This window comes from Pelodiscus sinensis, chromosome 3, assembly GCF_052426305.1.
Source record: "Pelodiscus sinensis isolate ZL-2025 chromosome 3, ASM5242630v1, whole genome shotgun sequence".
In the NCBI taxonomy this organism is placed as follows: domain Eukaryota; kingdom Metazoa; phylum Chordata; order Testudines; family Trionychidae; genus Pelodiscus; species Pelodiscus sinensis.
The window spans coordinates 125,633,748-125,648,593 of record NC_143054.1 but is presented as its reverse complement, the minus strand read 5'-3'; the positions used below and the strand labels follow the sequence as shown (position 1 = coordinate 125,648,593).

The following is a 14,846-nucleotide window of genomic DNA, read 5'->3' as shown; positions in this document are numbered from 1 at the left end:
AGGGTCACTCATGCAGCCCACTCGCTAGACTAGGTTGCCCATTATTGGACCTAAGTCTCCGTCAGAAAGTTTCTGTTCTGGGTTTTAACCCTAGCATCTATTCTATCTTCCTTTGTCCTTCAACATTGGTTTGGAGTGCTTAGTCTCAAGGATGTATGTTTCATATGCACAGAAAATATCTTCATTTTGTAGTGAGGAGAAAGAACATTCCAGTACAATGTCCTCCCATGTGTTCACTGTCTGTAGTGGCAGCACATTTACAGAAGTAAGAAATTCATGCATACCTGTGCTTAGACAATTGGCTAATCAAAGCAGTCTCAAAAGTAAGCCTTTCCAGAGCTATATCCTACACAACCTGTCTGCCTTCTCAGCAGACTAAAATTCATGACACAAAATCACTTTTGCTTTCCACTCAAAGCATCCTTTGCCTAAGAGTGATTCTGGAAGACTGTTCCTACCTGAGGCTTCAAAGGACAATTTTTTAAAAATTCTTTCAGCTATTAATTTCTGTTCTTCCTTGAAGGTCTGACTATTATTCTGGACTTCAGGAGGTAGTAGAAGTCATGGCCCCTTTTATAGTCTGACTCATTGTTGAGAAACAATTAAAATAGTAGAAGGGGGTGAGTGAGAGCTCTGACAGGTTCTATCAAATTCCACGATCAGAACTGCACCATTGGCAAGTCTCACAAGAGTGAATATATGGAATCTATCTCAAAACTCTTACGACCGTAAATAATGTCTAGTAATGCTTTTCATCTGTAGATCTCAACGTGCTTTACAAAGGAGATCAATTTGAACTCCATTTTGCAAATGGTGAAACTGAGGTGAAGTGACTTGTCTGAGGTCACTTTGCATATTAATGGCAGAGACAGAACTGGAAACTAGGTCTGAGTTCTAACCTCTAGACCACCCTGGTCCAAAGGTTAATACAATATTTATAATCGTATATTAAATGTTTTTGTGTTATGCAGCCGAGAAACCTACAACGCACTTACTAATTGGTTGACAGATGCAAGGATGCTAGCAAGTCAAAATATTGTGATCATTCTGTGTGGGAACAAAAAGGATCTTGATGCAGATCGTGAAGTTACTTTTTTAGAAGCATCCAGGTTTGCACAAGAAAATGGTAGGTGGCAGTACAATGTCTAAACTAGTAGTGAAGATATTTTACTTCACATTATTCAGCTCTTGTCTAAGGAACTAATGTGTTTACCCATTTTGTATTTAATACTAAATTAAGGGGAATTCAACACTATTAGGATTTTAACAGATGGCTTTGCTGAAAGCAGGAGGAGAAAGGAAATGTGATTATTTGAGGCTCCCATTATGTTTTTTCCTGAGAGTTTTGTTCACTGGTTCCCTTCCCCAGCAAAGACCAATGGAGGTGGCCCAAGAAGTCCCCTTGTTCCCAAGAATCCATAGGAGGTTAGAACAATCCACTTAAGGACTGTGTACCTCAGCTGCTTCCTGTCCTTTGTTTCCTAATAGTACAGCTTCATTGAATCCACACTACCAACTATTCCTCCTACACATTACTATTCTCTGGGTCCCCTTAAAGGAAGATTCCTGATTATAGAGAAGATCTGCTGAGGAAATACAGCAGCCATATGGGCAATGCAGCTCTAGGCTATATTTCCATAGGATTAAGGAAAGTATGATAAATAGGATTTTCTAGCTCCCACTCCTTGCCCCTGTGAGGATCCCTCTTTCGTGGAGATCCCTTTGCAGATTCTTGGGGTAGAATGATGTCACAGACATCTTCCATGTGGGAGGGGTGAGATCCAAGCATGGAGGTTCACCTACCTATATAGATCTGGAAGAGCACTACCTGGGTTGAAAATATTAAAGTTTTAGGCCAGCTGATCCTTTTCTGAGATATTAGGGGGGAAAGGGAGAGAAAAAGACAGTTTAAAGAAAAAATCTAAACTGTTCAGTCTCTTGCATGATTTTGCTGTGATCCAAAAATTGCAGGCAATGCAGTGGTGTTCTGTGAGGATTGGTAATTTTGCTCTGTTAACTGGTGGTAAGATATAGTACAGGTACTTGCATTAAGCCACTGTGGAGCAATATTGATTAACCTTGTCAAGGGAAGTTAAGCTTGCTGCTGTAAATGTAACCTGAATGTTGTTGGTTGGCAGGCAGGCAACATGATAGGCTTCCTGTGACGAGCAGGAGTGACGAAGGCAGCCTAGCAATGCCTGTAAAATGACAGTCCTCTAGCCACTAGATCAAGTCAAGCTGGTATTGTCTTTCCAAAATGAAAATATGCCCTTGGTTTGGATAGTGGGAGAAGGCATCTTAGTGCTATTCTTTTCAGCAATAGACTGTTTCCCTGCCCCCCTTTCCTCCTAATTTAACTACTCCCTGTCCACCTTTAAAACTAATCTTTCCTAAGTAGTATAATATATTTGTTAGTCTCTAAGGTGCCACAGGACTGCTTGTTGTTTTTAAAGTTACAGACTAACATGGCTACCTCTCTGAGACTTTTTATTGAGGACTGAAGTTTTTGAATGGGTCTCTGAAATCTTAAAACCGAATTTTATAACTGAAAGGGGAAGGAAGGATTTTACCAAGTAAACTTAAGATATGATAGCAAGGCAATTATTTGGCTTCTAAATAAAGTAGTCAAATGAATTTTCATTCAAGAAGTAGTTCATCATGCTATAGAGTCCATATGCAGACTTTTGTAGTCCAGAACAACATTTTTAGTTTGTAATGCTCAAATATGTTTGGTGAAAGTAATGTTATTTGTGATCTGTTTGGAAAATATTAGCCGTTTATTTATCTCTTCTTTAAAGTTTTAAATTGCTCAAAATAACTATTTTAGGTTTGTCTTGGAGCTGCTTCATAGTTTGGTATTCACATCAGTTTCCTTTGTCACTAAGTTTGCAGCTTTTATGGCATTCTTTTAAACTAATCACAAGAAAACACTTGTGCTGAATAACAGCACGGTGAGTTACAGGGATGTAGAACACAATCAGAGAATCTATATCTGTATTATTGAAACCTCTTAAATCTGGATGAGTATGTGCAGTTGGCTGTATATTTTGGTTGCTATGCACTATCACAATGCTATTGTTTGGGTTTGGGATTTCAGCACTTGAAGGAGAATGTTTAAATCTAAGTGTTTCAGTTGCATACAATCATGAATGTCATTATTCAGTAGAACTAGAACTACAGGCAGTCCCCGGGTTACATACAAGATAGGGACTGTAGGTTTGTTCTTAAGTTGAATTTGTATGCAAGTCGGAACTGGTACATATTATAGGGGAAACTCTAGCCAAACATTTCTCCAGAGCTCAGTTTTATTCTCCCACACCTCACTTCCCTCAGTCCTTTATTCTCAAGCTGAGGTGTCTGCTGAGAAAAGCCGCTCCACATCTCCCTGGTCTGCTGGGAGAGGAAGGGGGGGGCACACTAGCTTCGCGTCTCCCTGGTCTGCTGGAGGGAAGCAGCTAGTGTGGGGTTGCCTCACCCCGTTTGTAAGTAGGGATCTGATGTAAGTCGGATCCATGTAACCCGGGGACTGCCTGTACTACCTTCATAACCTAATTTATGGGAGGAAAGGGGAGCTAAACTGCTTCAGTCTCACTTTAAAAATAGCTTCTCTTTAAAATAAATTCTTACCATTCTGACAAACTTTGTTTCAAATACTACAACAGAGCATTTCAAAATGTTAATGACTTGAGATTTTATTTTTCTGGCATCAGAACTGATGTTTTTGGAAACAAGTGCACTAACCGGAGAGAATGTCGAAGAGGCCTTTGTACAGTGCGCAAGAAAAATACTAAATAAAATTGAATCAGGTAAATAGCACTATTATGATTAAGTTAGAATGTGTTGTCTCTTCTTGCACCCACAGTGAAAACTATAGTATCTTGCTGCTTTGCAATTGCCTGATCAGCTGTTTGTCGGCTCAGCGCGGCAGCCATGTAAATTTAAATGAAGCGGCGATTATTTAAATCGCCGCTTCATTTTCCTATGTCTGGTAGCCTAATCTACGTGCCTCTGGCGACAGAGGCATGTAGTCTAGACGTACCCTAAGTTTTTACTATATCAACAATTACGTGTAATAGATTATATGTATAAATAGATTAAATATGTACATTCTCTTGGATAAACAAAGATCTTTTTCTAAAACTTCTTACCACCCCATATGTGCTAATGAGAATGAATATTAATCAAAAGGAAAATGTTCACCCTCAGCATTTCTTAATGTTAGACTTAATATTTAGCTCTGATTGCAGGCTGCATGCTCTGTGGCCTTCTTTGTCTCCACAACCATGGAGCTTCTGAATTAAGAAGACTTTAAAAGTTTTAGCAACTTTCTGTGCTGTATCACTATCAGGGCAGACATGACTTCAGATCACTTTTGCACCTGCTTTTATATAGAGAGAGAATCATATCAAGGTGATGTAATAGATCATATACTAAGCACAGGAGACTTTCCCCTCCCAGAAGTGTTCTGATTGACCTACCTGGCTTCTTCTTGGGGTTAACTTTATTTTTACAGGCTCCAGATAACACAAGGTGCCTCCCAGTGCAATAGTGATAGAAATGTAGCCGTGTTAGTCTGGGGCAGTTGAAGCAAAATGCAGGACAATGTAGCACTTTAAAGACTAACAAGATGGTTTATTAGATGATGAGCTTTCGTGGGCCAGACCCACTTCCTCAGATCAAATAGTGGAAGAAAGTAGTCACAACCATATATACTTGATTGTGGTTTTAGTCATTGCAACAAATCCACTTTAAAACTTTATGGAGGCACCAGACAGACTAGAAAGTCAGCAGAATCAGGAAACTCAGTGTAGTATGGAGCCAGTTTCCATGTTTTGAATTCTAAGGACTTATTTTGAATGTCCAGGAACTCTGTATTGCAAATTACTCATCTTTTAAACTCAGTCAAGGTTGCCAAAACTCAGTTATTTTCATTTAAAATACGCATAAAAAGCCAAAACAGAGCTCATGGCTAGTGTATCAGACTGATCTATCTGTCCCAGGTTTGTTATGGAACTCTTAAGCCTTCCTTATTGGTTTGAAAGTGGTCTTTAAAACTGGGTAGCTTTTTTTTTTTTTTCAGAATGAAATTAGAACTATAAAGCAAATATTAGTTATTTTGGAATTTAATTACCTCTTTATAAGGGGGGGAAATCGTACTGTAGTCAAAAAGCTTGTCTGCACAAGGAAGTTAATGCACAGTAAGGTAGGTGGTGAGTTGAAAGGGCACCAGCTGCTTTGCACCAATCTCCCCATGTGGACGTACTTCTGCATGCTAACATTCCGTCTAAACTACGTACCATTTTGTGGCATGTAGGGTACGTGTAGCTAAATGCCACTGAAAGAGGCCAATCTGCTGTATGTAGCTACTCTGGGGGAGGAGAGGCTGCGAGGAAAGGTTTCAGCTGCTCCGAGCTGCCAGAACATTTCCTTGCTATCTCCGCCCTGCCAAAGCCTTTTCCCACTATGAAAGCCTGAGTACCTCCTCTCCCTACCTGCCACTTACCCTGAACCTTTTTCTGCTTCCAGTGCCTTTCCCCACAGAAGGGAAGTGCTCTGGGCCACAGGAGTTGGCAGCCTTTCCCTGCCAAGTGACCACTGCTGTAGTCTTGTACTGCAGAGGGAAAGGCTCCAGCAGCAGCAGGATGCAGCACTGCTAAAAGTAGCAGTGAAGATGGGAGGCATGGCTTGGGCCACTAGAGGACATATGTATGTTCTCTGGTACATAGTGCCTGTACTCTACTACTGGCTTAATCCATATCTCACCATCTACACTGCTGTTTATACCCATGTTAAAGGGCTGTGCAAATATGCCCACTGCCAAAAAAAACCCTGCAGTGTAGAGACATTTGTACCTGTTCAAAGTGCAGTAAGCTACTGTGCACAAAGGCCTAGTGTGCATTGTAAGTAGTCACACAGGGAGCTAGTGCACACCAGCCACTGAGGGCTTGTCTACTTGGGAACAAAAGCCAAACTCACTTGTAAGATGCACCATTTTAGTTGTGTTCAGGAGCTGGACAATTTGAAACTGCTGTGGAAAATGAGAGGTGGATGATCCACTTCCTTAAGTGTGGGATAGGGAAACATAAATGCTAACAACTTTTAGTGTTAACAGTTTTTACTTGTAATGTGTATTTATAAATGAGAACAGCTTATATGGCAATTTTATTTCTCATCAGGAGAACTGGATCCAGAACGGATGGGCTCAGGAATTCAGTATGGAGATGCTGCCTTGAGACAGCTGAGATCACCACGTAGAGCACAAGCTCAAAGTGCTCAAGAATGTGGCTGTTAAAAAAAGCAAAACAAAACAAACTGACCACTTATTCTAGAAACAAAAGGTAAGCTATATAAAGTGAGACTAAGCATCTTTGGTAGGTTGCTCTACCTCACTATGGTCCTGGAGCCCTGCACCCCAGCTGCCCCTGGCGGCGCACCCACCTCCAAGTTTAAAATTATTGAATTTCTTGTTTTGGAGAGCTAAGAAGTTTTCCTAATAGGGATAGATTTTTAAGTTGATAGGAGCACTTGTTCTTGCTATTGGAATTTATGCAGAAGTTGAAAGACAGAAGTATAAAACCCTTGAAAGTGCCTTTCTAGCCCCAGCAATTATTCTAATACTCTTGGGCATTGTAATGTTTCTTGTATCCTTTGTGGGTGTATTGGCTTATTTAAGGAGACAACTTATGCCTTCTTCAAGCATTCATGTACATCCTTAGTATTTGTCTCTTCATTGAATTGATTGGAGGAGCTGTGGCACTGATCTTCAGAAATCTAGACAATTGATTTTTTTAAATGACAGTATCCAAAGAGGAATTCAGAATTACTATGATGATCTCGACTTCAAAAACATAATGGATTTTGTTCAGAAGCAGATCAGCTACTAGAAGTGGGCCTCATCCTCCCTGATTCGATCCACATCGTCATCTCTAGCCTGATTCTGGCCTGCGTATTTATACCTGCCTCTGGAAATTTCCACTACATGCATCTAACGAAGTGGGTCTTTGCCCACGAAAGCTTTATGCTCCAACACTTCGGTTAGTCTATAAGGTGCCACAGGATTCCTTGCCGCTTTTGCAGATTCAGACTAACACAACTACCCCTCTGATACTCACTAGTTTTGTGTATTGATATCACAAAACATAAAGGCATGTGTATTGTGGTGATGGATTTTTTTTCCACAGCTACACTGTTTGATGGTTTTTGGGAACCCAAGGTGGGATATTGTCACATTTTACCCCCTTGCCTCCAGCATGAGAGATGCTTGTGCTTAGCTGGCAAGCACCACCAGCCTATTACTCACCCGAGTATACTTCTCTGGGGTATACCAGCCTTTTCCACAATTCCTCAAGGTCATTAAGTCCAAAGCTGATGGCAGAGTTGTACAGAGATCTTGCTGAACTGAGTGACTGGGCAAGAAATGACAGATTAAATTAGATGTAGATACATGCAAAGTTTCTGTAAACAACTGAGATCCTGGTTTAAAGTGAATTTGAAGTCAAGGGACAAGATAGTGTATATTAAAAATAAATCTGGTCTTTGAAGCCCAATAACTGGATTATTTTCTCTATCCATTTTGTCCTGAGTGTGATACAGTATGAGGAGGAGATATCCTCTTCATCCAAGCTGTTAACAGAAACCTGAGCAAAGGAGGGTGAAACTTAAAATTTAAATCTGCAGATACTGATTTCTTAAATAAACAATCTATTCTGTGTGTGATCTGTGGATTGGTAATCCCTTGGGCAAAGGGTTTTGTGTCCTAAAAATGAAGGAAAACTCAGGGGATGCATCTTTGAAGGATCTTGAGTTTCAAATGGCTTAAAGCAGGGGTTGGGAACCTTTTTTGGGTCAGGGGCCACTGACCCATGGAGAAATCAGTCAGGGGCTGCACACAAGTGAGAAGCAAAACAAAAGCAAACTCTCATTGATGTGGCCCCTGACTGAGGAGGAGAAAGACACTCCCTGCATTCCCCTCCTACCAGAGCCTAGGGGAGCCTTGGCTAGGGATGTTAGATTAACTAATCAAATAGTCGATGGGATTTCCATTGACTAGTCTATAAGGATGCCTCTACCTTTGAACTGTAGCAAGAGCCCTGCAGTGAGCATGGAGCTTCCTTTTGAAATATACAAGAGCCCCAGTGAGAATCTTGTACATTTCAAAAGGAAGTCCTGTAGGGAGTGGGGGACCCCTGTGCTTCCTGTGGTGTCCCAGCCTTTGTAAGCCTGCTGGGGTTCTTGTACAGTGCAGGCTCAATACTGGGGGGCAGCCCTGAGCCAGCCCCTGGGCCTTAGATTCCCCACCCCTGGCTTAAAGAATGCATCCAAGGACTACGAATGTCAATGGGGCTCCACATAGGTGCATGTTCATAGGCTCAAATCCTGCAATTGGATCTTTTTACAAAATTTAATCTAAATCTAGAATTAATGTTTACAGCAATGATTTGTTTATTTTTCAGATGTCCATGCACTTGGTGTTTGTAGCAACAACTGACACAGCTTGAAGGTGGTGCAGTTTTTTAAAACATCTTTACTACTGTATGAACAGAAAAGCCACTGCTGGAAAAACTGTACTGTAAGGTGACAGGCAAGAATGTGCATATGACACACTACAAAACAAACCTGACTATTCAGTGGACAATACTGAGACTCTCACCTATATGTAAACATTCTTCTGTTTAATATTTGTCACCTTTAGTTTAAAGTATTGCTGTATACTGTATATAATGTAACAGTTTCCAAAGCATGATAGACTTATGTTTGATACAATAAATGTTGCACTAAAAGCAATTATTTTATTTTTTTAATCATTAACTAAAACTTGTTAACTGGGTTAGGTTTTATCATGTTTGTGTTAATTGCACATTAGGTTGCGTTCATGACCTGAAATACAAGCCACTGGCACTGTCAGTGATTTTCCTACTTAACTACACTTGCCACATTCTATGAGGTGTTTACATGACATTAAGTACAGTTAAGACATTACTTGTCAAATTTGGCAGGGGCATTTTTACTGAAGTGCATCTATCCTGTTTTCTGACATTCTTAAATAATTTTCTCTCAAATGTATTTTTCCTACCTTTTAGGTTAAAAATGCTGCTGCTAAGTTTCTGAAATGACTACTGTCTGATTGTGGAAATTTCCTCTAGATCTCTTCTTTCCCCTTTTTTTACTTCTGTTATATAGAAGTAGGTCAGTTGGGTTGATTTGACAAAACTGTATCTTCTACTTTAATAAATCTAGTGCTACATGAGATCATGATTTCTTGTGAGAGCCATGTCTGTAAGGTATTAACTTAGTCTTGTTATAGTGCACTTCTAACAAAATCCTTTAACTACTACTAAAGTAATCTTACAGAAAGCAGTGGATGCTGCTAAAATACATATCTGTTCAATGAGACCGAGTGTTTCAAATGTACATTAAGAGGAAATGCAATCACCTATGCTGAATGTAATTTAATTATTACAGTATTTAGGTTTTGATGGTCCTAATTGGAGGGTCTATTCATGCAAGCCACCCACTCCAAGGAATACTCCTCTCTGCTGTCAGACCCTACTGAAGGTATTCATGGTGTTGGGATTTATATACATGAGAAAATGGGATAAAGGTGGCCCATTTCCATGTTCTTTTCACCCCCTGGAAACCATTAGGTGATATTTGCTTTAGTGCAGAGTTGTTTAGGATGTTAGCACCACCCTCCAGTCCTATTGATTGGGGGGGTGAAACAGCCAGCCCAGGAAATCCCATTGTCATGAATCCATTAGAACTATACTAAGGAAGTGGGGGAGAATCAAATGACAGCATGAAGCCTAGGTGTCTCAATCACATCACTGGAGTGGTGGGGAAATCTACTTAAGTTTTGTATTGCCACTTTTGTGGAGTAGGGACACTTCTATCACATTCCTGTCAGAAAGGCTTCTCATGAATGTAAGTCCCGAATAACTACTTTGAGCTTACACTACATTCTAACTGAACAGGATTTGGTCCTAGAAACCTAGCAGCATAGAAAATTACTTCAGTTAAACATCTGTATTACAATTTCCTGGGCTAAAACTGCACTATGTAGGCTACCTAAATCCTCATTTGTTAAAGGAAATGAGCATAATGTGTCAGAACTAAAAAAACCTGATTTATGGTGCTATATTTCCAGAAGGCATTAATACACAGCACAGCTAGAGTGCTTGAGGTAGATAAGATACTAAGGCCCCTCAATGGAGTTTTAATCATACATTTAAAAATATCCTGTGGGGAGGCTTGGTTCTGTTTTTTCCCCCAAAGTTGTGGCTCTGAGTCTAAACAATGTAAAAGCAAAAGGATTAAACTGAATCGCTTTATATCATAGTATAGGAAAATCTACCTTTGAAGTCTTGCATGCCATTACAAAGTTACTTGGGTTATAAGGTCTCTCTCAAATTGGTCACATGAAATACTGGATTTACCTAATGTGTAGAAAAGAGGCTCATATTACTCGAGGAATTCTGCATGACAATTCTACATGCAATATTTTATAATTCTGCATATTTTGTCAGAGCAGCTTCAATTGTTGAGATATTTATTTCGAGATACCCACTGCAACTACCTGTATCAATGCAGATGACAAAACAAGATTCAGGAAATGATGACAGATTTCTTAATGGGTATATTAATAGAGCATAGTGAATAATTCATTTAAACTACAGCACACCCATACTTCTTGCGTGAGTCAGGAGTAATGGCAGAGCTGAGGGAGACAAGTAATTACAGGGAAGGATCTGGATGTGAACACTAGAGTTGAGTGGCTTTTTGGAGGGTGTGCAGAGGGACCACTGACTCCTCTCAGACATCCTCCTTTCCATGTGGGCCTGTGCCTCCACTTCCAGTCTGTCCTCCCCTGCTGTGCCTTATGAGCACCCCTGTCTAACCACTCCAGCCGCCCCCATACTGACTCTTACCATATCCTGACCTGTAGTGAAGATGATAGGCTCTTTCTCTTCCCTATACTGGCTGGGGCTGGCCAGGAACAGCAACTGTTCTACTGCAACAGTGCTCCCTAGTGGGCAAAAGGCAGAACTGAAGCAACTTTTTCAGCAGATGCTATCTGTATATGAAACATGCACAGTGGTGCAGCATTCCCCCAAGGAATATTATGACAAATGTGTTATGCCTCACTAGCCCTGGGCTGAACACAGCATTTCAAAGCAGCAGTGCAGCATGGCACTTAAGGTCTCCCCCGCTGACCTTAGGCTCCATATGGCACTGCTACTTTGAAATGCCATGGGGGAAGCATGGGGCCAGTAAGGGCCCTGTGCTCCCTGCCATGCTTTTGCCTTTCAAGTGTAGCAACACCCCTGGACTGTTGCTACACTTGAAAGTCAGAAGCCCCCTTATTGACACATTGCATTGACTGACTAGTCTATTAACCAAATTGAATTTTCGCATCCCTAAAATAGAGAAAACTGCCGCCCTGATACTGCATTTCAAAGTCTAAAATAATGCCAACAAACTCAAATATCACCCTTGATCCCAATTCCTGGGTTGTCTTCCAATGCATAATGTGGGAGTGCTTTCTACCACTGCCCCTCTGTTTCTCCTCCCCACAAGAGAATGTAGTCAAGGAGTTTAATATAGCATACTTGGAAGAAACTGCTAAAGACTTTGCCTGCCTTTTGATCCCAAACACTACTGATGGTAGTTCAGTGGGATACATTATCATCTTACCCTGCTTCTCAACTTTAGCATTTGTATCCTGCTTTCCACAACACCAAACAGCAGCTAACTGTGAAGTGTCTATCCCATTTTCACCTTTATGCCTTCTATTCAACTTTTTGGTTGATGGTGGGAAAAGGAGAAGGCTGCCTGACCTAGTTTTGAAATGTAGTGTAAGCCATGATATCTCTTTCATGGCAGGTGAAACTTTAATGGAGTAGCTTCCTATTATCAGCACCCTTAACTCGGTTTGCATAATTCCAAGGTTCTCTAACTATTGCTAATTGTATTGTGGCCTCAGGTAACTTTCTCTGCCCTCATTTTCCTTTACTCTGTAACAGGAAGAAAAGAGTGGCAGTTACCTTCACTGTTAAGGACCAAGATTCTTGTTCTTTCCAACTAAGACTGAAACTAACTGATCCAGCTTTGGTTTGAGTGACAAAACTAGTGCCCTGCCATTTATGTACAAAACTGATAGTACTAATAGAGTTTACTTGAATAGTTGGGTCAATTTTCTGGAACTAAAAATAAGCTAAGCACAACTTTTTTCCTGTAATCAATTATCTTAAGCTTCCAGACTCCCTTGCTGTAATAAGCTACTTATTCTACAGTAAGCCTTAGTATATATGCTTGATTTAACATCTAAGTGTTTCTAAAAATAAGGTATTCAGACAGTGCACATTAACACAGTTAAAGTGCATGACATAAGATTAACTGTGGTGCATATTTCATTTTAGCGACCAGTTGGTACTGGGAAGCTTTGGGAAAAATTTAATCATGACAGAGGGTAGCTCTCCAGAGCATGTAGAGTAAATATTTATTATGCCACAGTGCTAGACTTGAAGTTGTTAAATGTTGTTCCAGGAACATCGCAAAGATTAGTTCAGGTTTGGCTCTAAAATGTTAACCATATGTGTTACAAACCAGATTCATAGGTAAAGACTACATTTGTCAGACCCCTTACCTTTCCTATACATAATGGCATGCATTCCATGTACAGTGAAGCTTATCAAAGCTTTCCTACCACACTGGGACATCTGAAATCTGTAATTCATTGTTCATGGACATTTTAGCTAAACCTCCAAACTTTAAATATTTTATAAAAGTCCTATGTTCAGTGTGTTGCTGCACTATGCCATTATATTTGATGCTTGTATCTAATCTTGAATAAAGTTTTCTGAAGAGTCATAGGTGTTCTGTAGTAAGTTTCTTATTTCGTACCTCTAAGTGCAGAGCTGGTTTAACTCTGTTAACAGTTGCTCTCAATGTGATTAAACAGACCCTGTTGAGGACCACTCACTTTTTTCAGGGGGCAGGAAGGGATTTGTGGTGGAGAGCCAGTGTATAAAATCCATTTACATTTTTATTTTAAGTAGCACTCTAAAAATGCACAATTAAATAGACCTTCACTTGTCAGTTTCATAAACTTTAATGCATTAATATTTAAATACAAAAAAATATTAAATAATGGCTTGCTAACAATGCTTAAGAAAAATCAGATCACTGATCTGGAGAAAGCCACTGGCCAAATACCTGGTACCAGCATCTGAAATGCTAAACCAGTTTTTGATACAGCAAAAAAAAGTCATTTCAGTTTATTCAACTAGTACAGCAAAAAAAAGTCATTTCAGTTTATTCAACTAGTTCAGCTCAAAGAAGAGTTTAAAGTTAATCAACTGGGAGCTGAAAAACCAAGAAAGCTTTATTTCTAAACCAGAAGCCGCAGGGGGAGGGGGGGCGGGAGAAAGAGAGACACAGTAGGTGTGAGAAATCTACTGCAGGTTGAACCTGCACTAGATTTCAGTTCAGTGCCAAACCAGAAAATTTGCAGAACCATAGGAGGTCAATATTGTTTAGGAGCATTTCCAACACTTCCACTGCTTACTGGGCTTTTAGCTGTAAATTAGAGATAAATAAATGGTAGAGCCAGGATGGGTGTCTGAACAAGCTTTATGGAATGATAGGAAACTTGGCCATACCAATAAGTGGACATCTGGTTAATTAAAACCCTGTCAGACCAGAGATTCAACCTGTAGTTCTAAAATCTTAGACACTGATGATCAGGTCACTAATTACAACTAATATTTGATTTGATTAATATCATTTTATAAACTTCAAGAAATTTTCCTAAATAATGTTTATTTACCCAATACAAATAAGCAAATCTAACATTTTCTACTGTAAAATATCTAAAGGTAAACTAAGCTTAAGGAATGAGGCAGAACAGCAGTGAAAATGGTCTAATGATCCAGCAGCTGAATGTTATCCTGGGGAATTAGATGCTGTTTGTCAGGGTTCCTCTACCATGTTCAGCAATTCAAACCAAACTTTGCCAGAAGCCAGAGCTGTCCCAAATTTTCTGGGTATCCAGCTTGATATGCTGGGAGTGGATTCCCAGAATAGTTCTGCACTCATCTACAATGGAGGTCTAAACAGTGGTATACCACATATTGGGGCACAGGGGAAAAAAGCCCTTTAGGCATCTCAAATTGGGCACCTCAAAGTAGAGATGTTTAGATATGTGGTTACAGGACTATTCAACTACATGACATCTTAGTGCAGTGGTTCCCAACCTTTTCACTAGTGCAGACCCCCAATAATCACCTCCCCCCAACTGTTTAGGCCCTCCAAGCCAATTCTAGCATGTCATTAAATGAAAAAGGAAACAAACATTTAACACAATACATACCTATTTCCAACATCACAACAATTCGATTGCACATCTCATAACAAAGTACCACAACTAGTAGGCCTACATAGCAACAAAAACTTTTGGCTTACCTAGTGAGATTCCTGGTGTTGTTTCACTGACTTCAAAGACTGGATGTCAGGTTGGATCCATAGTCTCAGTCACTGTCTGATTCAACACACAGCCAACTCTGGTATTTGGTTTTTATTGCCACGAGCTGAGAAAGCTGCTTTGCACATATGTTGTGGCAAAGGGCATCAAATTGTGTGGCCATCTTGGACAGCTCTGGGTACTCGGCAGCAACATGAAGCCAATACTCAGTGAGGAACTTGTGAGAAGACCAGCTTTAAAGTAGTGTCACAAGACATTTCAATTAGACTGTTTTGCTCTTTTGATGTTAAACTAGCTAGGGTATCAGCACATTCAAAGGGATTTCTAATCCAGTCGGTTTTGGTCTTGAACCTGAAAGTACTCGCAT

General features: G+C 40.1%; 1 protein-coding gene across 1 annotated transcript in view; it reads left to right on the top strand.

Annotated features, from left to right (window-relative positions):
* Positions 1-12,867, top strand: part of RAB4A (RAB4A, member RAS oncogene family) — a 38,747-nt gene extending 25,880 nt beyond the window's left edge. The window contains exons 5-8 of the mRNA XM_075924731.2: positions 972-1,126; positions 3,711-3,806; positions 6,177-6,338; positions 8,454-12,867. Coding sequence (XP_075780846.1) covers positions 972-1,126; positions 3,711-3,806; positions 6,177-6,292 — 367 coding nt within the window. The 3' untranslated portion in view covers positions 6,293-6,338; positions 8,454-12,867. The remainder of the gene's footprint in view (positions 1-971; positions 1,127-3,710; positions 3,807-6,176; positions 6,339-8,453) is intronic.
* Positions 12,868-14,846: the final 1,979 nt, after the last annotated feature.